The sequence below is a fragment of the Typopeltis vanoorti genome, chromosome 4 (genome assembly GCF_054136105.1).
Source record: "Typopeltis vanoorti isolate ZY-2024b chromosome 4, IOZ_Tvanoo_1.0, whole genome shotgun sequence".
Classification (NCBI taxonomy): domain Eukaryota; kingdom Metazoa; phylum Arthropoda; class Arachnida; order Uropygi; family Thelyphonidae; genus Typopeltis; species Typopeltis vanoorti.
Window position 1 is genome coordinate 66,462,687 of NC_143552.1, and position 25,620 is coordinate 66,488,306.

At 34.9% G+C, this 25,620-nt stretch overlaps 1 protein-coding gene across 7 annotated transcripts in view; it reads left to right on the forward strand.

The window, feature by feature from the left end:
• The window catches only part of Nt5b (5' nucleotidase B), a 580,494-nt gene that overhangs the window by 473,571 nt on the left and 81,303 nt on the right, over window positions 1-25,620 (forward strand). For 6 of the 7 annotated variants that reach the window (XM_090391852.1, XM_090391851.1, XM_090391856.1 and 3 more), the window contains one exon: window positions 22,653-22,875. In XM_090391852.1, coding sequence (XP_090247978.1) covers window positions 22,653-22,875 — 223 coding nt within the window. The remainder of the gene's footprint in view (window positions 1-22,652; window positions 22,876-25,620) is intronic. The other variant, XM_090391857.1, reaches the window with a different exon arrangement.

Sequence of the window (25,620 nt, forward strand, 5' to 3'; positions counted from 1 at the left end):
GATAGTGCCATTGCATAAGGGTGGTAGCAGACTGGAAGTGTCTAATTATAGGTGACAGTTTGTGTGTTATCAGTAGTTGCTAAGGTCTTGGAGAAATTAGTGAGGGACTATATACAGTGTTTGGCAGATGAGAGTTATGTTGCCTGTGAGAATCAACATGGATTTGTTAAGGGGCACTCTTGCTTTATTAATATGATTGTGTTTTATAATAAAGTGACAAGAACGGTTGATGAGATAAAGGCATATACTGCCATTTTTTTGGATTTTGCAAAGGCGTTTGACGGGGTGCCACATGATAAGCTGATATTTAAGTTGCAGCACATGGTTTAAATGTTGAGCTGTGGTGGATAGAAAAAGGAGAGGATAACAAAGATGGTTTCAGGACTATACAATGTCAGTTACGAGAATTGGCTGAGGGAATGTGGACTGCAGAGTTTGGTGGATAGAAAAAGGAGAGGGTGATATGATCGAGACTTTTTAACTGTTGAGAGACAGTTACAGGGTAGACATTGGGGAGTTCTTTCACTTGGTTGAATGGCAGGAAGGAGTGATGACAAGGGTGCCATCCCTGGAAATTACAAAAGGAAGCTGTGAGCTAGAGGGTGAGGAGTGGTTTTTTTGCATGGAGGGTGGTTGAACCACAGAATGCATTGCCTGAGAGAGTGGTCAGAGCATGAACCATCAATGAGTTCAAGGAGTGGTATGATAAACTTTGTGTTTCCTAAAAAATGACCTCCCACGAGGAGTCTTTTGATTCCATGGAGGCCTTGATGATAATAATAATAATAATAACTCCATAGCATCTTCAAAGCTAGTAAGTAGTGATAGTAAATAGCAAGCTAATAGAAACATTTGTTTACTACTTCAGCTTCTGTTTTCTTCCATTCACATCAGTAATTATGACTAGTTTCTTCACTAGTGTAAATTCAGTATTTTAATACTGGGTTTAGTTATAATAGATCAAGTTGTAAACATTATTAGGCTGGATTTGAATTGATATTTTCAAAGCAAATTAGTTAATTTTTGGAATTAATTTGAGCTGAATTACCATTAAATAGACTTTAACTTGGACAGATAATTGGGACTGTATTGTGCTTATATTTGGTAAGATAGTTTTTATATTTATATGGAAAGATTTGGGGAGGTGGAGAGATAAGTGACTAAGGCAATATCAGGACTATGGAATGTTTGCTATGGAGACAAGTTAAAAAATTTAAATTACAGAGTTTAGTCGATAAGAGGAAAAGAGGTGATATGATAAAGATGTTTAAGTTAGTGACGTGTTTAAAAAAGGAGTAGAGAGTGATGGGAAAGACCAGAGGTCATCCCTTAAAGTTGGGTAAGTGTGTGAGAAGTAGACTATTTACATGGAGAAATGTGGGTGACTGGAACATATTACTAGATTATTTTATGAATGCAGGGAGTGTTAAGTTCAGTATGATAAATATGTTGTTGGTTGACTGAACCTCCCATGATGAGTCTGGTGATTCAATGGAGGGCATGATGATAATTTTTATTATTATGGACTACTCCATGGAGTCCTTAGACTCGTCGAGGGAGGCCCTAAATCATGCCAAGCACTAGCTGATATTCACACAATATCTATCATACTTTGAACTCATTTACAGTGATGGCATCCACAACAGAATCTGGTAAAATCCACTCATTCACCACTCTTCAAGCAAAGAATCTAGTCCTGACACTACTGCTAACTACACTGTTATTCAATTTCCAAGGATGGCCCTTAGTTCTTCCACTGCCAACCTGTTCTGAAAAATTTCTTGTGTATTCTGTATTATAGTGTCTGTAGTGCAATTGGAAGAACAATGGAACATTGCACCCTTCAATTGGAAAAGACTTGGGCTCATTTCTCGTCATGATGAGAGGAATCCTTATATGTGCTTTTTCAACTGAAGGTGAGTTAAAACCATACAAACCTAACTGATCTCATACAAAGGTTTCTATGTGGAAAAAACTTTCTATGTAGTAATCTTTCTATGTTTCTTTGTAGAAACAAATCAGCCCTCAGAACACACACACATACACACAGTTTACAGACAAAAAAAATACAGTTGTTGGTGATGATGGACAGTAGATGGCACTGATAGTAGTAGTGTTGTAGTAGGAAAATTAAGTAGTAGTGGAGACGGTGAGATGTATGTAGCAAAGTAGAGTTCCCTCCCACAATGAGTCCTTGTACTCCTGGAAGTGTCACATAATAATAATAATAATCTTGTAAAAACCCTTCAGTAATTTATATATCTCAATCATATTATCTCTTTTCTGCATGTCAGCCAATTTCTTTAAGCCTTCAAAACTTCAACTTCAACCTGTCTTCAAAAGGTTCATTCCATGCACCTGATGCCATCTTAGTCACTTGCCTTTGGATCTTCTCTACCTCTTCTTCATCCCCAAGAAACCCAAGTAACCAGATCTTCATGCAGTAAAGATTGAGTTTTACTAAGGCTCTATAAAGCAGTATATTAGCCTGCTTGTGTCTGCTTGTCAAGGTATTCTTTAGTAACCAAGTAATCCAATGAGCTGCTTTAGTTGCTTTTGCAATATGCCCTCTAAACTTTAATTCCCTATCCACTAATACCCCAAATCCCTGTCATCATCAATTTCCTGGAGTACAGTTCCATCAATGTGATACACAACTGGTAATCTCTTCAGCTAAAACTTCATAACCTTACACTTTGCCACATTAGACATCTATTTTCCTTTGCCCAGACTGCCAGTCTCTTCAGATCATCCTGAAAAATTATAACATCATCTTTATTAACTATTGCTCTACCCAGTTTTGCAGCATCAGAAAACAACTGAATAGTTCCTCTCAGCTTCTTTCCTATATTGTAAATGTACAAATTAAATAGCAGTGGCTCAAGAACAGAGCCATGTGGCATGCCACTAGTCGCAGGCCTTCTACAGGACTCTGCTCCTGACTAAACTACTTTCTGATATCTCTCCATGAATCACCTTCTTATCAACTTCACCACCTTTATATCCATCCCCATACGCTGCAATTTATTGATTAGAATTCCATGCGGTATCCTGTCAAAAGCTTTTGTAAAATCCATATCACTGTAAAACCCATTACCTTTATCCAACTCAGTTATCACTGTATTATAAAACGTGAGCAAGTTACTGAGGCATGACCTACTCTTCACAAAACCACGTTGCCCCTCATACATCTATCCATGCCTGTATTTTGCTCTTGAACAACTTCTCTAGTATACCTTGGCAACAATTTCTGATATGCTGATCAGTCTGTAATTTGCTACATCAGTCTTGAAGCCTCCTTTATGTAATGGAACTATTTTCCCCTGCTTCCATCCCTTTTGGACTAGCGCAGAGCCGAGACTTAGATTAAACAATATGCTCAAGCACACCAACATCTCCCTAGCACCTCTGCCTTGCACCTTCAGTTCATTTACCTCATTTTCCATATAAATCTTTGCCTCTGTTGTTACTGCAGTGTCTCCACCTGAATCATATACTCTTGCAAAGTGTTCACTTCGTAATTCTACTATTCCACCTGATTCAATTACCTCCCTAGCATCAGCATTCATTAAAATCATTCTGCCATAAGCATTCTTCCTTTTACTTGCAACATATTGAAAGAACTCTTTGGGATTATCTTTGGCCTGCACTGTTAATTTCCTTTCATACTCTGCTTTTGCTTTTCTTTCCACATTGGTTACCTTTCGGGTTTGTGCTTTGTACTGCCCATGTGCCTGCTGGCAACTATTCTCCTTGAATTAGCTACACATTTTTTTTTTTTTAACTCCAGCTTTATGATGGTATTCATTCATTTAACTCCCACTTGATTTATTCTCCTGACTTAAGGTATGCAGTCTGCTGCATACCTTGAGTCAGGAGAATATATACTTTCATATGCTGTGGAACCACTAGTGAGCTATAAGGGGCTCGCTGGGGGGGCTCGCCCAAGTCCTTTGTTAAATTTTTCTCAAATTTGCAAGCTCCTTGTTCTTCTTGTTTACTTTTTTTATTTTTTCAAAAAAAAAAAAAACATAATTTTTTCAAATATATTAAGCGACAAACTCATACGGTAACCTAACAAAATGATTTTATTAAATAAAATATTATAGTTACTGTTACTATTATTTTACAAATAAGAATTCACTTTTGATAATTGCATATAAATAGAACTATAAAATAATGCCCCTTGATTGGTACCATTGATTATCACTTGAAGTATAAAAACAAAAGAGAAATATAATGTACTTCAATATTATTGTGTTTAGATAATATTTATTTATTCTTTATAGATTGTTTGTCATAAAACTTCTATCCCAAACAAAAGAAATTTATTTTGTTTATAAAAAATGCAGGCTATTGCATATGTGCGATTATAAAAGATTTTATTCTTATTATATTTTGATAGTTAAATAATGTTTTTCTTATGTAAGATAAATTAACACAGATGATTGTGTGCAAATATTTGTTTAAAAATGATGCTTTACAGATTGATTGCCCCCTCATACTTTTTGATTGGCATTTGTACACAAGCTGTATTGATAAGAGTTTTTGTGTGAAATATGGCTTTTTTTTGCTCGACGATGCAATCCCTTTGTTAAAATTTCCATAGCTCATCACTGTGTGGAACTAATAACTGATCCAAGCAATCTCCTAGCTTGTCATAATTACCAGCCTTGTAATTCTGCATATATCCCCCCCCCCCGTCTTAACTGAAACTTCCACACATTTAGCCACTTCCCAGGTCAAGGCCATATGATCACTCTCACCAGTTGGTGGCAATGTGGTCATATTGGTTATAGACAAATTCTCTGATGCAATTACTAGATCTAGTACTCTCAAATCCCTAGTGTATCCCATTACCGGCAAACAACTGAATATTTCCTGAAAGGAAATATTCAGTTGTTTGCTGAGTGACGTGATGCGAAATTAGGTGGTGTAATAGTTAATCAAGGTGATGTGGAGAGCTTGCAAGATGATTTAAATTGGCTATCAGTATGGGCAAAAGATAATGGGTGTCAGTTTAATGTCGAGAAATGTAAAGTTATGCACTTTGGGATAAATAGATTACAAGCCGTTTATCACATTGATGGTACTATACTCCAGGAAATAGATGAAGCTAGAGATTTAGGAGTGGTAGTAGACAGAGAGTTAAAGTTTAGACGACATATTACTAAGATTGCTTAGGTAGCACATAAGGTTACTTGGCTAGTGAAGAACACCAGGGGCACGCCGGCCATATGTGTAATGTGTGCGATGCACACAGGCGCCACGATAGTAAAGGCACCAAAGATTTGGTATGATATTTTAAATAAAGTCAGCAAAATACTGCAGTCTTCATCTATGAATCTCCAACTTGCTTTAGATGTATTGAATGATCTAAATCAATTTTTAAATGATTATAGGTCTGATGAAACTTTCAAAGAGATTGTAAAAAGCTCAAAATTAATTGCAGCAAAATTTGATGCAAAATCTGTATTTTGTAGTAGTAGACCACAAAGGCAACATAAAAAGACAACACAATTTGATTACGAACATGAAAATGAAAATATAGTAGATCCTGAAATTTCATTTAAAGTAATTTTTTTTCTCTGCATAATAGATTAAACGTTACAATCTTTGCAGGAAATATTTACTTTATTAAAAGAACGTTAATTCATTTCAGTTTTTGTATTTGTTAAGTACTCCATAAAAATAAAGAATATTTATTATCTTGTTGTAAAAAAGTACGACAAAAATTAACACATGAGAATCATTCAGACATTGACGCAGACGATTTATGCGAAGAAATTTTACACTATCAATCATTTATTTCTAATTTTAAAAATGATATATATCAGATAATTCAGTATATTTATTCAAACGACTTAATCACAGTTTATCCAAACTTTACAATTGCTCTTCGGATTCTTTTGTCAATACCGGTATCTGTAGCATCTGCGGAACGGTCCTTTTCTAAACTTAAAATTATTAAAAACTATTTGCGCTCCACAATGGTACAAGACAGACTTTCAAATCTTGCCATTATATCAATAGAGTCAGATATTTTGGATCAACTTGATATACATGATATTATTCGAGAATTTTCATTATTGAAAACTAGAAAAGTTAAATTCACTAAGTGATTTTTCTTTCTCTTTAAATATTTATTTACCTATTTCTTTACCCAATAATGTTTAATATGTTCCTATTTTATATACTTGTAAGTTACTATTATTTATTTATTTTATTACTGGGGGGGGGGCTTTGCCCTCCTGGTGCCTATGGCGCCCTTTAATATCTTCTTCTTCACATAGGAGTGAGCGAGCACGTTTGCCTAGCGTAGAAATAATACCAAGTTTTTGAGGTGGATAATGAAGATATTGTGCATGGAGATATTTGTTGGTCTGAGTTGGTTTTCTGTAAATTGAGATTTTTGATTTCTCAGAAATGCGAGTGAATCTAACATCCAGGAAAGGGAGAGTGCCACCAACCTCTAATTGTGCAGTAAATTTGATATTTGGATGTTGACTGTTGAGGGGGTCAAGGAAGTTCTTTAGAGATTCAGAACCATGGCTCCAAATTAAAAAGATGTCATTGATATATCTTTTCCACATTTTTGGTTTCAGAGGAAAGGAGGAGATCGCTTTTTCTTCAAAAGGATGATGATTCTTATTTTTAGAGGTATACTCATGGCATAGTATAATTATTAAAAGAACACGTAAGACCACAGTAATAACTTTTAATCATCATCCTTCACGGGGAAGAATTTACCAAGCAAACAAAAAGTTAGGAAAACTATCTTTTTACAAGGTAAGTTTTGAGCACGGATTGCCTTCCTCAAAAAATGTCATGACACGAAAGTTATTCCTACATTTGCTAGGTTTAAAGAAACAATTCGGTCTCCTGGAGCCCACTCTATTTACATTCGTGCAAGTTTTTCCTTAATTCATAACCAACTTCGTACTGCCAAAAAAGAATTAGCCTCTAATATTAAGTTTATTTTGGATCTCAAAGAAGAAATTTCAGCTGTTCTTAATGATGAATTACTAGATATTATTCTTTGTTTATCAAAAAAATCTTTAACCCGTTCTTAAGTCTGTGAAAAGAAATTTTCACAGACTTATGCAAAAATATAATTCTTTATATCACAAGCAAAAGAAAAACTTAACCTCTGACATCACTTCTACTAATAAATGGATTGTTAATATTTCTGATTGTCCTTTATCCGACGCCGAAATCAGTGCTTTAGCAAAAGGCCTTGATTTTTCAGTTATCCCTACACACATTCCGTATCTTGATTTTTTTACATAATATAGAATGCAATCTGTCAGGACTTTCTAGCAACGATCTAACAAACTTCGTTTTGAAGTTGCGACTTCGTTATTTAAAAGCAAATTACCTCCATGCAACTTATCAAATGCTGAAATCAAAGGGCTAAATAATAAAAATATCTATTTCTAAAGCCGATAAAGGAAAAGCTATTGTAATCATGAATAAGACTGACTGTGAGACAAAAGTATCCAGCCTTTTAGAAGACACCTCTACCTACCAAGAGATCAAGCATAATCCTACAAATTCACAAATTAAACAATTAAATAAATTACTTGATGAAGTTGTCAGTTGGGACCCAAATTACATACCTACTTTGGAAGAACTCCCCGTCTATATGGACTCCCGAAAACCCATAAAGAAGGCTATCCAGTATGACCTATCATGAATTGCATTGATTCTCCTATTATAGAATTGCAAAAGTCTTGTCACGTTACTTAAGTTTTCACACTGGACATTCCATATCCTACATAAAATATTCAACAGATTTTCTTGAAAAAAATCAAGGGTATAAAAATCAAAGAGTCTGAGTTGTTAGTCAGTTTCGATAGTGTTTCTCTGTTTACCAATATTCCATTAGCTGACATGCATTCCTTTTATTGGTACTCTGTTGCTCTTGTCTGTTTTGTACGAATGGTTTCAGTTTAATATTGCATTATTTCAACAGAATATCAGGAAATATACCAAACACAATAAGAACATGAAAATCAAGAGTAACATATACTATAAAAAGCTAATTAATCTAAAAAACAACAACAATGAAATATCGCAAAGATTTTCGAATTTGTTATCCATTCAGGTTATTTTCAGCTGGAAAAATAAGTTGAAGGTACTGCCATGGGTAGCCCTCTGTCTCCACCTTTGGTAAACTACTTTCTGAAACAATTCGAAGACACTATGTTTTCATCCATTCATCCTCAACCATCTCTTTGGCATCGTTATGTCAATAATGTTTTTGCTATTTGGTCACATACTGAAGATGAGCGTTCCACATTTCTACAACAGATAAATAGCCTTCACCACGTATTCAATTCACCATGGAAAAAGAAAATTCTGGTACTTTACCATTCTTGGACATCCTCCTTACTCGAACTTCTTCTTCTGGTACCTTATCTACAAGCGTCTTTCGAAAGCCCACATTTACTGGCAGATACATTCATAAAAAGTCTGTTCACCACACATCTCAAAAATTTGGCATTCTTAAATCTGTAATTAATAGAGCACCTAAAGTTTGCTCTTCTCCAGTAATCTTACAACAAGAACTTTCCATCATTAAAAAGTTAATGGAATCGAATAATTACAACCCCAATCAAATCCAACAGATAATTGAATCTTATGTTCCAATACCTAAGGTTTCTTCACCAGTCCGATGAGTTCCAATCCCTTACATTCTAGGAATCTCAGAACTATAGGTAGAATTTTGAAAAAGTACCAATTGATTCCCACATATGTTCCTAGCAACAAAATTTCCTCTTTATTGCCTTCTACAAAGGATAAACTGTCATCTCTATCTTTGGCTGGCGTTTACCAAATACCATGTGAATGCGATGTCTCTTATTTTGGACAAACTGGCCGTTCTGTGGAAAAAAGAATTAAGGAACATCAATATTATATTGAATACAACAAACCTCAGAAGTCTGGTCTAGCACAACACAGTATTAACATTACTCATAATATCCAGTGGGATAAAGCTATTCTCTTCCATAGATGCAGGTTCAAATATGAACGCCTTTTTAAAGAAAGTTGTGAAGCTATTTTACACCGACCGAATTTAAATCAAAATGATTCTCTCTCTTTCTCGAAGATCTGGGAGGCTTTTATTTTATGTAATCAATAAAAAACAATTATCCTAAAGATTAATTATTATTTTCTATCATTTCCTATCACGCGGCAACAATTGTATTTTAATAGGTGATCCACCGAATGTTCATTACTTGTATTCCATTCCTATAACTATTTGTATGACACTGAAGATGTAATATTAGTTTTAGTATGAAATATCTGTGCCTTTATTACCGTCGTATAAGATGCAACCCCTTTTTTGTATACATTTTTAGGAAAAAAAACTTTATCACTGAATATTATAATGAATTCACAGAATTTCAAATATAAAGTAATAAGTAGGTCTACTTTCAACAGATACCTAATCTAACTAGGAAAGAGAGTACCCACCTTTTAATCTTCTTCGTCAAAACCTTAAATACTTCTTAAATCATTTAAATTTAACCACTGTCTCAGTTTTCACAGCATTCCATGAAGCTTTGACCCACTCAAAAAATTGTGAAATGCTAGGCTTCTTCCTGATGGTGTAACCTCAAAATCTGAAGAATGCATCAAGCTATTCCACTTCTCCTTCATAAATCCCTTAAATGGTTTATTAATACAAACATTTAAATGTTGAAACTAACTAGTTAGACCTCCTGGAATTACAGCTGAGTTTTTAATTCCTTGAGTTTATTTTTATCATCTTCTGTTCTGTGAGAACGAAACTGATCCCATGCTAGCAGGGCAAGCTTCTTCAACAATCTACCAGGGTGCTCAGAACAAATTTTATCTATCCATAACTTTATTCCTCCTCCATCCATCTAGCCTTTTGCGTGAACATGTACAAACACTCCTTTAAGCAGTTTTTCTTTGAGTATCGTCTTCCTTTTAAAAATCAATAGTGGTGGCAATTTTGTCCGATCAGCACACCAGGATAAAACAACTGTGTAGTGAGTTTTTTCATGCCCCGAAGTTTTAACAGTAACACCTTTAGTGCCCTTGGAATCTACAGTTTTGTTCGAGGGTGCATCAAAAGTCAGCAGAACCTCATCCGTATTTCCTGTTTGCGCAAGTTCAAAATTTTCTCGTTTCCTTGCGTTAGTGACGAATCGATGAGATTCAATAATTTTTTCTTCATATTCAGTTGGCATTTTTTGTGATATTTTTATTTTAGTGTGTGCATACATAGCTGGTTTAGTCTGCATACATAGCAGAAATTTATCACCATTCACAACAACCGCGACAACATGCACATCCACTGAATTCTACGTAACTGGAATGCTCTCACACACTACAAGGAAGCAAGAAAGAAATCGCGTAACTCAGAACAGAGAAAATTTCCAGAAATGAAAGTAATAAGAAACTGAGTATCAGCATATAAGATGCACACTGTTATTCAGACCTATTTTCAAAGAAAAAAAGTGTGTCTTATACACCGGCAAATCCGGTAATTAAAAGTTATTACTTCTTACATGTTCTTTTAATTATTTTTCTTCAAAAGATTCTAAATATATGTTTGCCAGTTTGAGTGATAATGGGCTACCCATAGCTAAGCCAGATTTTTGTTTGTAAATAATATCTTTAAACTGGAAATAGCCAGAATTAACACAATGGGTCGATAAAGAGGTATTGAATAAATCAATGGGTCCATAATTTCTTCTTTTTTAATATTTATGTTTTTTACACTTGAAACAAAAATCAACGGAATTTTTGATAAAAGAAGAGGACAAGCCTAAACAACATTTTAGTGATTTTGTTAAATACTTTCAGAGTTTATAAGTGGGTGAATCAATGCCTTCTACAATTGGTCTTAGTGGAGTGTCTTCTTTATGGATTTTTGGTAATCCATATGATCTAGGGATTAAAGGATGAAGTGAAAGATGGGATAATCAAATATTTCTGGTAAACTCTGTAGTTGTTCTAAGAAGGTTGTTTATACTGATATGGAGTTCATGAGTTGGATCTCTGTCAAGAATCGAGTAAGTATCTGTTTGCAATAATTGGAACATTTTGTTGTTATAATCTTCAGTATTCAGGGTGACAGTGGTATTACCTTTATCAGCAGGAAGGATGATTATATCTTTGTTTTTTTAAAACATAAAAGAGACATCACATACGGTAGAACAAGAGCTAATGCTTTATCGAACTGTGTTTTGAATTCTGCTAACACTAATGAGGAAAATCTTGTTCATCCAGTCTTATGGAAATCTGAAAATACCTTTCGCTACTATGATGAACTAGAAAGAAGAATTGTGGAATCGAAAGAAATCATCCTTAATGAAATCCTCAGCTATAATCTCTCAGATTGCCATTGTGCTGCCATGATTTTGAAAGCAATTGCATGCCCAACAATGAGGAAATACAGAGAATAGCTTCAAATGTCCATACGCCAACGGTTTAATGTTTAGACTTTTTACGCTAATGCTTTGTGATGTGCATCCCGAAGAAGTCTTCTTGAAGACGAAACTAGTTGTGCTGAATTAAAAATGGTATTTTATACCTATCTCTCAATTTATAGTCATTTAATTTTTTTAAAATATGTCTCTCAGCCAAGTAAATCTTATGTGCCATATCTCTAGCCTTTTTGACAAGGCAACATACAGAAACATCAGAGAATTATTATTATTATTATTCCCCAAGACCTCATGGAGTCAAAGACCCATCTGGGAGGTCGTTTTATCACACACACACATCTCATCATACCGTGTCTTAAACACACTCAGACTCCTTGCAGACACCACAATCTCAGGCAGGGCTTTCCAATCATTCAGAACTGCAAGAAAAAACCCTGCACTCTCACTCCCCTACTCACATCCTCTTTATACAGTTTCCAGGGATGACCTCTGGTTCTCCCCTGATCTCCACAGTATTCTCTGTAGAACTTCTCCACCATTGATCCTATAACAAACCCTTTACCAACTTGTAGGTCTCTATCATATCTCTCCTCTTCCTCCTGTCCACCAGACTCTGCAAATTTCATCTTCTCAATCTTTCCTCATACTCTACATTCCAGAGGTTAGAAACTACCTTAGTCAGTCACATTTGGACCCTTTCCAACATCTTTTCATCCTTCTGAAAACCCAGTGATCAAGTCTGGGTACAATAGTCTATGTGTGGCCTAATCAAAGCCTTATACAATGGAACAAGAATCTCCCTACTTCTACAAGTTAGTGTCCTCCGCATCATTCCCAGAAGCCTTTGTGTTGTCTTCACAATTTTGGCAATGTGTTCCCTAAATTTCAGATCGTTATCCACCATCACCCCTAGATCTCTTATTTCCTCCACCTCCGACAATATATGATTCATCAAGCATAAATTCTGCATCCCATCTTTGTTTTCCAAATTTTAAAACCTTACATTTTGCAACATTGAACTCACATCCCCAATCACTCAATTTATTCAAGTCTTCTTGTAAGGCCACAGCATCTTCATTACTCTTTATGGTTCATCCCAATGTTTGTGGTTTGCATCATCTGCAAACAACTGAATATCTCCATCCGAATCTTCGCCAATATCATTAATATACGAGTTAAACAGTAATGGCCCTAAAACAGACTGCTGAGGCACTCCACTAGTGACTTTCCTTTTCCTGGATATCGCACCCCCATACACAACTTGTTGATACCTATCAGATAGCCAGTCTCCAATCCAATGCATTAATCTAATATCCAACCCCATCTGCTCTAGTTTGACTGTCAACTTATCATGAGGTACTCTATCAAAAGCATTTGCAAAATCCAAGTATATTACTGTGTATCCTTCTCCTCTGTCCAAGGAAGCAGTCACTTTATTGTAATAAGTAAGTAGATTACTAAAACATGACCTCCCTTTGGCAAATCCATGCTGTCAATCAAAGATAATACCATTGTTGTCAACCCAACTCTGGATCCTAGTTCTCACAAGCTTCTCCAATAACTTAACCACAACACCTGACACACAGATAGGCCCATAGTTTGATGCTTGAGTTGGATCACATCGTTTATGAAGTGGCACAATCTTGCCTCCTTCCACTCCTTAGGAACATGACCGAGTGCAAGACTCATGTTAAAAAAATATGTCAAGGCAGGTGTCAACTCCCTGGCACATTCCTTCAGAAAACATGGTGATATATTATCAAGTCCCACAGCCTTATTTACATCTAGTTTACTCAACTCCCCAAACACCTCTTGCTCACTTAGTCAGTCTCTCTTCTCCATCATCAACTGCTCTCAATCTCTCCATGAAGTCACATTCACAAGATTGAAAGAGCTGCTGGCTAGCTGCTGTTCATACCTCTCTTTAACTACTCTCACCAACCAAGTCACCCTCCTTGCCTGGTCTTTGTAGACCTCATGAAATTGGTTATTTCCACTTCCCTTATGCTGCCTCCACAATGCCCTTTTTCTCTGTATCGCATGCTTAATCTCTTTATTCATCCATCTCACACCTACCTTATTTAACCTTCTCACCCTTGGAATACATTTAGACATTGCATCTACTAGATAGTTTTTGAAAATCCCCCGAGCTGTATTGATCTCTTTTCCTTCTAACTCCTCATTCCATGCTACACCCACAAGCTGTCTCCTGAGCTCTTCATAATCACTCCTCTTGTAGTTCCATATATCCCCTTTTCTCACAGGGGTCCTTGCACTGCTGGCAACCACCCAGGTAATCACCTCATGGTCACTCTCACCAATTGGTGAATGATTTGACACCTCATTTATAATTACATCCTCTGATGAGATGACCAAATCCAAGACCCTTAATCCTCATGTGCCCTCTGTTACATACTGTCTAAGGTAGTTATCCCTCAAAAACTCAAGAAACTCATTTTCTTTAATTTCAGTTGCTATCTCATCATTCCAGTCTATATTGCCATAATTAAAATCACCCATAATGATCACCCTTTTCTTATTTGCTTGGCTAATTTGACTATACATTTCACTATCACCACCATCCACATCCCACCATGTAAATCTCTATCCACAGTCACTCCAAGATCCCTTGCTTCTTCCACTTCTTCTAGTATAATTCCACCAAGTGAGTATAAAGCATCCCATCTGTGAATCCCAAATTTTAAAACCTTACATTTAGTTGCAGTAAACTAATATCCCCCATGCCTTTGCCTACCCTTCCAGCTTATTCAAGTCCTATTGAATAGCTGAAACATCAGCACTATTACTAATAACCCTCCAAAGCTTCCCGTCATCTGCAAGCAACTGAGCATCTCCCTGTAGTCCTGTGACATAAAGATTGACCAGTAATGGTTCCAGGACTAAACCATGCAGGACTCCACTTGCAACCTTCCTACTCTCTGATACTGCTCCTTCATATACAACTCTCTGATATCTATTAGAGATCCAATCACCAATCCAATCCACTAATATCAATACCTGATATCAAAACCCATATGATACAATTTAAAAATCAACTTGCCGTGTGGCATCCTGTCAAATGACTTAGAAAAATCCAAAAAAAGTGATAGCATATGCTTTATCTTCATCCACTGTTCTTTGTTGCTCCATTGTAAAAGGTAACCAGATTACTAAAACAAAAGTGTCTTTTAACCACCTCGCCGTCAATATGGATAAAATACATCACTCCTCTACACTTCATATCCGTCATATATTTTAGTGTAATATTAATGGTATTACAATTTTAATATGCACTTCGCATCCATGATAAGCTGGACTTACATACACGTCATGGCCGGTTGGGTGGTTAACAAATCTATTCTAATCTGCATAAATAATATTACCTTCATTCCAAAATCTTAACAACTACAGAAGAAATACAAACAGGCCTATAGTTTGATACCTCCATTCTCTCACCACTCTTATGCAATGGTACTATCTTACCTTCCTTCCACTCTCCAGGAGCCCACCCCATTGCAAGACTTTCATTAAACAGCCAAGTTAATGCACAGTCAGTTCCATAGCACATCCCCTTAAAACACATTGTGAAATTCCATCTAGTCCCCCTGCCTTATTGACATTTAGCATACTCGGTATTTAAAATACATCCTCATCATTCACTTTTAACACTTCACCAGTCATCCTTCTAGGAATAAAGCCTGTAGTACCAGTATAGAGCACTCCAATAAAGTGATCATTAAATAACTACATCATCTGCTTTGGTCACCCCAATTCCCATCTTCACCCACCAAGATAATCTATCCACTATCATTTTCCTTGTACTTGCCACATAGTGAGAAAACTAAAATTCTTTGGATTGTGGAGCCAGTCTCCCCCTCATATTCTAATTTTTTTTCCCCTCCTTATAATACTAGTTACTTTCCTAGCCCAAGCCTTATATTTTTCATGCAACTGCTCTTCACCTCTCTCTTTATATACCTTCCATGATCTTTTTTTCTTCTGCAATTTCCCTTTTATTCCTTTTGTTATCCATTTGCCTCCAAATTTCTTTATCTTCTTCACTCAAGATATTTGCTGTCATTGCTTCAGTAATTTTTTCTTAAGTATCTCCCATGCACTAATGACCTCTTTTCCTTTAAATTCTTTCATATATTGTGCTTCTGTATACTGGTTTCTAAGTGTATGAATAGTTGCTTGCCTTATAATTCCACATAACTTCCTTCTGTTTTGATACCTACCCATGCCTATTCATCCTCCAAGTCAGAACCGTATGGTCTCACCATCTAGGAGCAGGTATGTCATCTCAGTCACAGTCAGATCCTTTGATGCTATGACCAAATCCAGAACTGCGATATATGATAAAATCATGCCAACTGCGCCATTTGTCGTGACGTTCTATTTTCATGTTATGTTCTAAATTCGCCATCTTGGTTCAAGTCACTCTTATCAATATAACACTTAATCGCAAATTGATCACCGATCCAAAAGTAGAGAAATTTATAATTATACTGCGCCACCCTTTTTTTAGATTAGTCTATATAAAATAGTAGGATCAATTCTTAATTAAGTTAGCAGTCTCCTCATTTATTTAGGCCGAATTATTTACTATTCCACTTGGGGTTCCTGCAAGATTCGAATATTTATGAACGGTGCAATAAAAAGGAATTCAGGCAAACACAATATTTAGATTAACAAAAATAAAACATTTAATATATGATATATATAACAAATACAAGAATTCTGCTTTAAAATGAAACAATACAATTAACTTAATACATCTTGCTAAGTCACTCATGCCAATTCAATGTTCTAAACTTTCACATACAATTCACAGCTTCAAAATCACAAGCTTTCTTAAATAAAGTTAATAAAACGAAACTTCTTATTTAATCAGTCTCCACATATCCATCAGCTGTACTTAATGTTTAAATTCACAGGAAGCACTAATCAAGGTAGACAATATTCCAAGCAATCTTATTTCGGACTATGAACTTCGAAGATATGTTAATGTTAGAATAAACAAACAAATATGACCACTTTTACCAGATACAATCTTCAGTACATCAATTAATTGTGAGCACACTTATGAATTAACTTATTTACGTTAGCGGAACACATTAATAAAAATTCTCCAACGATTTAACTGAACTACTGTTAATTGCGCTTCACTACTCGAAAAAAACACATCAATAAGGCACTGATATCTTTCCTTGTTTACTTTTCTCAAACCAGTTAATTTCAATATAATTCTTCTCAGGGCAACATAGAATTAAGACGTAATCCTAGACTAACTGGAACTAATCAGAATTTTCCATTGAATGTCCAGTTCTTTATTTATCCGGATACGGCATTAATTTTCCTATACAACACAGCTGATTTCTCTTGCAGCTAAGTATATGATTCACTATGTTTTGGCTCACTTCTAAACACTATTCTCATGAATTTCTGCCCTAGAGAACTTATAATTTTCGTCCACTTCCTTTGCTTGTATCCTACCTTCCTTCCCGCTCCGCAAAAACTTCCTCTCTTCTCTCTAATTAAAAATCTTCTATTCTATCTTTTTTCTCCTTTCAGTCCGAAGGTCAAGCTCTATTCGACTTGTGCTTGTTTATTTCATGCGTCTCCATGACAACAAATGAACGCAAACATTTCACTAATGTAATACAATGCTCTACTACTACATGAGTGATTACATAACGTTAAATTTTCACAAATAAGAATAAACAGAATATTTGAGCTATTTAATCAGCTTTTTCATTACGTATAGAATTAATTATAATAATACTTTTCGTTACATCATATATATATTTTAGTTATTATAAATTCTGCACATATTATTGCTTAATAAATTAATAGTAGGTTAAGTTTAGAATAAATTTTTAAATAGTAATCCTAAATTAAGGAATAATAAATAATTTTTATACAAATCATGATTAATACATAATAAGCAATGTTAAATGTGAATGAAAAAAAATAAATTACACAACGTAGTTTTATTCACAATTTAACACCTTCACCACATGCTGCCTAAGACAGTAGTCCCTCAAGAAGTCCAAAAATTTAATTCTCTTATTACTGCATGCTGTCTCCTCTGCCCAGTTTATATCACTATAGTTGAAGTCCCCCAAAATGAATGCTTACTTTTGTGCTTGCCAAACTAATTTGCCTAAATGTTTCCTGCTCATAGCAATCTGTACTCCCTGATCTATAGTAACATCCCACTAAATATCTTATCCTATAAATATCCATCTCTCACCATATACTCTCAAAGCCATTAGTTATTTTCACTGAGATTTTCCACCTTCAGAACACACAATTTACCTCTTATCATGAGTAACACTCTTCTATCATGTTAACTTTTCCTATCCTGCCGAAATATGCTATACCCTTCACTTAACCAAGTTTCCCTGATACCAACGTTTGGAGAGACTGAGTCAATCAATATCACAAACTCATTCCTTTAATTCCTAATGTTCCTAGCATTTGTATACAAAAAAAAAACAGTGTATTGTCAGCATTCTTATAGTCATTATTACACTCCCCTCATACTCTACCTGACTCTGTAATATAGCATATACCCCCCCCCATGTTGTGTCGGAAAAAGTGCTTATTCACTTTTGATGAGTCATCCTTTTTCCGACCCAACATAAGGTAACGTCAGAAAGGATGGATAAGGACATACTTATGCCTCCAGATGGAAAATGTGCCTATTGATGACCTAGAACATGTATATAATCAGTTTTGTAGATATTAAGTAATGTTAGAGAAGCCCATAACCTGAACAGAGAATGTTTGTGAATTATTTAAGATAGGAAATCCATGTAAAATTGCTAAAAAGATGTATATAAGTTGATACAAGTATTAGGCCATGTCAAAGACAGTTCGGAGCCATGGTAACCAATCGGCTGCTGCTGTATGCATGATGACACCACCAAGAGAGGGCACTGACTTGAGGTATATAGGTTTCGGCGTGGAATTCAATCGCTCTCTTATTCGTCTGCTCCTGGTTTCCTGAGCGGAGAGCTGAGTAGCTGTGAAGCTTGCCACCGTGCGCAGCAAGAATTTCTCCTTGCTGTACGTGCTGCGTGGATCATAGTTACAACAAAAACATGCAGCCAGAATTCCAGAAGGAAGGGCCGCTGGTGAACCAACGCCAGTGTACAAGTCAGTGAAAGTGTGTTCCTTTCGAGTAGAATAAAAGAATAGTGGAGACGCCATTGAAGCATATACGGTGAGGAGATCCGAGAATCTAGCTAAGAAGGCCATAAGATAAAGTCTATCAGATAAAGCAAGAACGGTAAGCTGAAACCTTTTTGTATTAAGATAGGGTAACCAGAGAGGAATAAGAAACTGAACGTTGAGGAAATAGCCAATTTCCATGTTGTGTTTAAAGAACTGTCTTCCTTTGGGCATTTTTGTCTACACCTAAGGAACAAACGGCATCTTAAGCTCGAGCTGAGCTGGAAACCGAGGCTCCGGACTGTTTATATTAAAAAAAGGAAATTAATGTTATTATGTTAAGTTTAATTTTGAATGCTAACTAAAGTTCTGGGGGGGGGGGACAAAGTTTGAACATAAGAAGGAATGTTATCTCATGCAAAATTTGCTAGACGAAACACGTCTGATATAATTCATGCCAAGATTGTAGAATAAGCCTGTATATATATGTGTATTTTCTATGTATGATAACTGAGCAACTCAGTAGAAATCAACAGAGTCTGAGAATAGATATATAAGGAAGAGTATGATTTTGATAGTATAAATTATAGAGTAGAACTTTTTTTTGGATGTGTTAACTTAAGAGGGGGGGGGGGAAAGCTCAGACTCTTAGAATTGAAAGTTTGACTAAAGTGTATCTCTGTGTTTTGCCAAAATAAATGTATTTCTTATGCTTAAACCAAATGAGTCTGTCACGTTTCTGTGGATTGAATTACCGCTTGAAAAATCATGAACCGTGCATTAGAGGGGAATCCATTAGTAACTAAAGAAACGGGACCACGACTGCAAACCCCTTGATCCCTGCATCCTTTTTTTTGGTAATTTAAGATTGTATATCAGAATTCAGTTGCCGGCTGGCGCAGTCATAAAATAATTATAAATTTGTCGGCAAACGGAATAACTGATAGTAACAACATAAGATAAAAATATGAAGGATAAAATTAAGTTAACTTCAGACAGGACAAGAAAAATAAGAGACATAACACCCCCTAATTTCTCATGCCACTATCCCCACATGAGGCCATCCCTGCAACATTCCACCTGTGCATTTTTAGTTTCCCTGTCCTGACACACTCACTTGCCTATAAAATAACAGTCTCTCCAAATGTATCTGCTGTTTTGCATTCAAATGCAATCCATCTCTTGAATACACCTCCCTTAACAACAAAGTCCTAACTTTGCAACACATTACAAGGATTGTGAAGACTACACAATAGACATATGTAATCTTTATGACAGAGAGAATGCTGACAAGTAGTGAAAATCATATAAAACCCTTTTAGTAACTTAATAATCATATACCCTCTTTTCTGCCTATCTAGCAATTTTTGCAATATACAAACTCCTCAATCTGTGAAGGGAGCATTCTGCAGTCCATTCTCCATCATCGTTACTCATCTCTGGATTCTCTACACAATCCCCAAGGAACTCAGGTAACCAGCCTGGGCACGGTAATCCAGATATGGCCTTATAAAGTGTAATTTCTTCCTTACATTTGCAGTATTGTTACCATTTTCAGTATTATGAACTTTAAATCTCTGTGTTCTCCTAGATTCTGCTCCTCCATATACCACTCTTTGGAATCTGTCCATTAATAACCCACATATCACCAACTTCATATCCATCCCATTTGTCTCAGTTTATGTAAACAGTGTTCCATGTGGTTCCAATAAAATGCCTACACAAAATCCAGTAATATTATCATCAATTTCTTGATATTTACCTTCAAGGAGAAGGTACATATCAAGAAATAAGGGGATATACAGGCTACTATGAGAATACTACATGATTAAGGTTACATTATTACTAATCTTCTATCAACAATTATCCTCCAAATTAGTGTATTACTTGGCACCCGATATTGTTGCATCTAACATTTCAGACTTCTAAGGCACTTCTGATTGATTCAATCCACCTTAGATCTTGGTCTTCCTTTGGGCCTTTTCCTGCCTTCTGGGCATCAAACATCTGTTTTGATAACCTTTCCTCTCCCATTCTGTTTAAGTGACATGCCATCTTAGATTAGTCCTGCTCACACATTCTTGAATGCTAACAATGTCAAGTTCCTTCATATTTTTATTTTAATATGATTCTGCCACTGATACCATTCAGATCCCTTTTCCTCAGAGCCCTCATATCTGTGGTCTCTTCTGATATTTGATAAGTGCTTTATTTCTCACCCAACTCTCAGATCCATAGCTTAAACATTTAGAGTTTTAGCTAATTTCTCTCTTATTTTATATAAATTTGTTCAACTGGTTCCCCACTATCAGCTTTGTTTATTCTGCTATCTATTTCCAATTATATTAATTTTTCCATCTTCTCTCTCTCTATATAGTGATGTTTTTTTCAGCTCTTGCTTAATGATCCATCCATCATAACTCATCCATCTAACTTCTGCATGATTTATCCTCATGTCTTTGGTTACTTTGATATACACTCTGATATTGCTTCATTCTTGTGACATGGCACTGTTTCAAAGTGCCTTCCAAGCTTGTCATAAATGTCCTGTAGTTCCATATATACTCCTTTTTAATTGAAAATGCCATATATTTGGCAACTTGCCAGATCCAGACTGCATAATTATTCTTTCTTGTCAGAGACAAGAAGGCTATCTAAGTTATGGACAGATCTTTTAATACTCTGACTAGATTCAGCACTCAAATCCTGAGTCCCCTGCTTCACATGCTGTTTTAGTGCTATCTCTTAATAGGTGAATGAATTTCATTTCCTTCCTGTCATGTGATCTTTTCTCCTTTCAATCTGTATCTCACATAATTAAAATCTCCCATGATTATTGCTTAATCTGCACTCATGCTAATTTGCTGATGCATGTTTTCCACATCATCCTTGTGCCCTCTTGCCTGATTGACTGTCTCTTGGATTATTGTTAATACTTGTCTGATTTTCATTTAAGCAAGTATGCCCATGCTAACATTTACTGTGTTTCACTTCATTATCTCTACAAACTTTACATAAAGCATTGTGAACCTCAATTGTGTTCCCCCCCACCAACTATGGTTTTCATTTCATGTATGAATACTGATCATTGCATAATATCCATCATGAATTAAATTATTTTTCTATATTTGAAATCATATGTCTTCGTACAAGAGCACCAATATTAGAAAACAAGAATGCATTGTTTTTAATCAGTGTTTTTTTAATTGTGCAGCATGCAGAATTTGAAATGATCCTTGTATATGCATGATTTAATTTAGTTTGTGCCTTACTGTAAACAACAGTCGTTGTTTGAGCTTTTCTGATGCTACTATAACACTTGAGAAATGTTAGATTACATACTAGTTAATTTCTAGTATTTAACTAGAAATTGAAAAATATTGCAATACTACTGTGACAACATACACAGTCCATAAAATTAGGACTGTGAAATGTTGTTGATTGAAAACACATTGGTAAAGTAATATAAAGCATGGGGAAATTTACTATATTAATAATAATAGAAGGGATTATTCTTAGAGAGAGAACTCCATTCCTGGAAGTTGATAAGCAGTGAGTATTTCAAACTATTGCAAAGGTCAATAGTTTGAAATGAATTTGATAGTTTGAATGATGGGTAGTGACTCAACATATGTCATTTATAATAATAATAGTAATAAAGTCTTTTTTTTTTTTAATTCTACTAATTCCACTTTTAGGCAGAGGTTGTAAATAATAGCAGATTACTAAAAAAAATAGGAGATTTCTTTTCTGATTATCTGATAGACAGATACATTTTTCACTATCATTTCTTTTTATATGAGACATCTTCAAATTTAGAGGTATTACGCTTCACATGGATATTTGTCCATAAAATGCATTGATATTAACCAATGATATTTCATTAACTTTGAGTTCATGCACTTATGAGCTGAGAAAAAAAAAAATCCATTTTAATGAATACTGTCACAAGACCCCACAACTCCTTTATTTAGTGCATAATCTTTTTTTAAAATAAATATGTGAGATATAATTATTTGAATGTTTTAAACTTACCATTAAATTTAGGCAACTGTGATGTTTTCACTGAGCTGATTGGTGCCAAAGGTAAAGATGTGCTTTATGTTGGGGATCATATTTATGGAGACATTCTTAAATCAAAAAAAACTAGAGGTTGGAGGACATTCCTTATAGTTCCAGAGTTACAAAGAGAACTTCATGTCTGGACAAGTAAATGGCAGCTGTTCAACAGAGTACAGGAACTGGATGTACAGTTAGGAGAAATGTACAAGTGAGATTAATTAGTATCAATTAATTTATAACTGTGTCCATTAAACATTTACTTAATGGTATATAACAGTGGTTGTTCATATCATTCACACCACAAAGACTGCATAAGATTTCTCTTATTGGTAAGTCACCTATTCTAAAAAAATGTACCCCATTATAATTTTTGGTAAGACAGTTACCATTCCCTTCTTACTAAATCATTGTTTCACTACCAAAAGCTTTGCTGTTATTTAAATTAAATCATAGTCTTTCTTTGTCTATAACCTTTATTTCATTTCAACCTGCAGAAATTTAATTTCCATGGATTTAGGCCTTATTATTAATGACATAGCACTGTGCTTGAAAAACACACCATGGTTTCATTAAATGGAACATTGCTGCACTTAGGCAATGTTCCATTTAATGAAATATTCTTCAGTTATAATTCCTTATAATTATTTTGTTTGTGAAGCTGCATGATAAAAGTAATTTGTAAATACCAATTGACATAACTGTTTTTCAGTCAAATAAATAGATATATCATAGTTTCATTAGCCCAATATAAGGGGAGGTAGGGTATTGTAGTTCTATTCCTACTATAAGCTGCTACTAAATTTACAACTTATAAAACTTCCGAAAGTGCTTGCTAAAAAGATTAGTTAATAAGCATAGCATTCTGTAATTTAGTAACCAATTCTCATTATGATGAGAGAAATCTTTATATTTCTATTATTCTTGTTTGAGGCTAGCTTGAGTGTATAGACATGCTGTTATGAAGTTTCTGTAAGATTGGTGAATTTTTTATTTATTGAGCATTTTCTTAGATTAATTGCTGAATCTCTAGTATATTATTGTGGTTTTTTTACTGGATTTATTGTGTTGTTAGTTTTTAATAGACCTAAAAATGGTACCAAAAAACTTGCCACAACAGGACTGTGTCAAAAGCACATATTAACATAGGTGCTGACAAGAACGACCTTTGTCCCACTGAGCAGTAACATTGCAGCAGCAATGTTCATAATATTAGCAAAGAAAATTTGACATTTGAAATATCCCAATTAAAAGAAATTATTAGAAAAATGACCAGAGAATTGAAAAAAAATGGAGAAATGTTGAAGAAACTTAAGAAATCAGAACAAGAAGAGACAGGAAAGCACTGAAGTTTCTATTAATAATAATAATGATAATAAGGTAAGTCAATTAAAATATAAGATTATAGAAGTGATATGGTATGGTGATTCGATCATAAAATTTAGACTTGCTGATGGATTCAATACTTGGCTTCTCAGGAACAAAAATTAAATATCTGACAAATGTAATAGAAAAACATAAAAATAAAACAGATGGTAGTGCTTGTTGAAACTGAATTTAAGTAGTGACAAATATAGTATGAAAGATAAGAGTGTATATTCCAGGTGTGCAGCGCACACCAGAAAATTCGTGAAGAAATCATTTTTGAACAGTTATCTATTTGAAATAAATTTATTATTTTTATTTATATCAATTATTTATTTCAAATAAATATGTTTTATCTATATCAGTTATTTATTTAAAATAAGTAGTCATGAACTGTTGCAAATATCAAGACATTTGCAGTGTGACTGTAAATCAGATAAGTCAAACATTGCCATTGAAACACACCTTGATTAGTCATATATGAAATGTGGTTCCCTGTGAGGAGCCTGCAGTGAAGCATCTGTGTTAGAGACTAAACAGCATACTTTTGCTAGTGAATTTGCACAAGAATTAAAAGTGTGGAGACTCACAACCACAGAGGCAGCTTAGTTCTGCTCAGTAGATTATCTTCTGCAGCTGAGAAGAGAAGTGTAGTTAGTTTTACCTTGTGATTTTCTGTTATATAATTGTGTATTTTTTTTTAAACTGACATTTATTTTTATCCTTCTTGACAACTCAGAACAGTGTTGAAGATTTAAAATATGGTGAGTCCATATTTTAAACTGAGAATATAATGTCAAGTTAAATATTGTTAAAAACTATTTAAAAAAAAAAATCTAGCCCTTTCAAATTTACATAGCATTTATATCTCAGAAAGGAAGGATTGAAGTGGTGTATAGTTAGAACTTTTTTTTAATAAAGTAAGTTTTTTATACAAATTTAATTATTTTTAATAATGTTGCCTTGCCACAGTACACCCACTTGAATATCCACCATATGCCACTAATGAGTGAGGATACGAAAGGACTGTTAGAAGAAGCAAGAAAGAAAATTGAGAGAATGACATTTGTTGGTTTGCTACCAAGATATGATAGTACCGAGTTATTATTATTATTTGTGACACCTCCAAGGAGTCCGAAGACTCATCGCGGGAGGACACCTATTGTACAACTCTCTCTCTCCACCACTACACCTAACCTCTACTACCAATCATCAACATCAGCACCATCTACTACCCACCCCCACCACAGCTAGTATTTTTTGTCTGTAAATTGCGTGTGTTCTGAAGGACCGATGTGTCTGTTTGAGGGATGAAAAACCCAAGTTTCCAGGAGAAAAAATCCTACTACCTCCATATGAGATTGGCTAACTCATCTTCGATTGAAAAAGTCCATATAAAGATTCTTCCCATCGTGATGATTCTCGAGCTTAGGCCTTTTCCAATTGAAGGATGCAATGTACTGTTGTTCTTCCAATTGTGCTATGGAGGCACTAAGAAAAAAGCAGGAGTTAAGAAGAAAATCTATGATTGCAAGTGATTCAATGGTAGAAAAACACTTGAGTGGATTTGGTATGAGAAACCTGGCAAAAT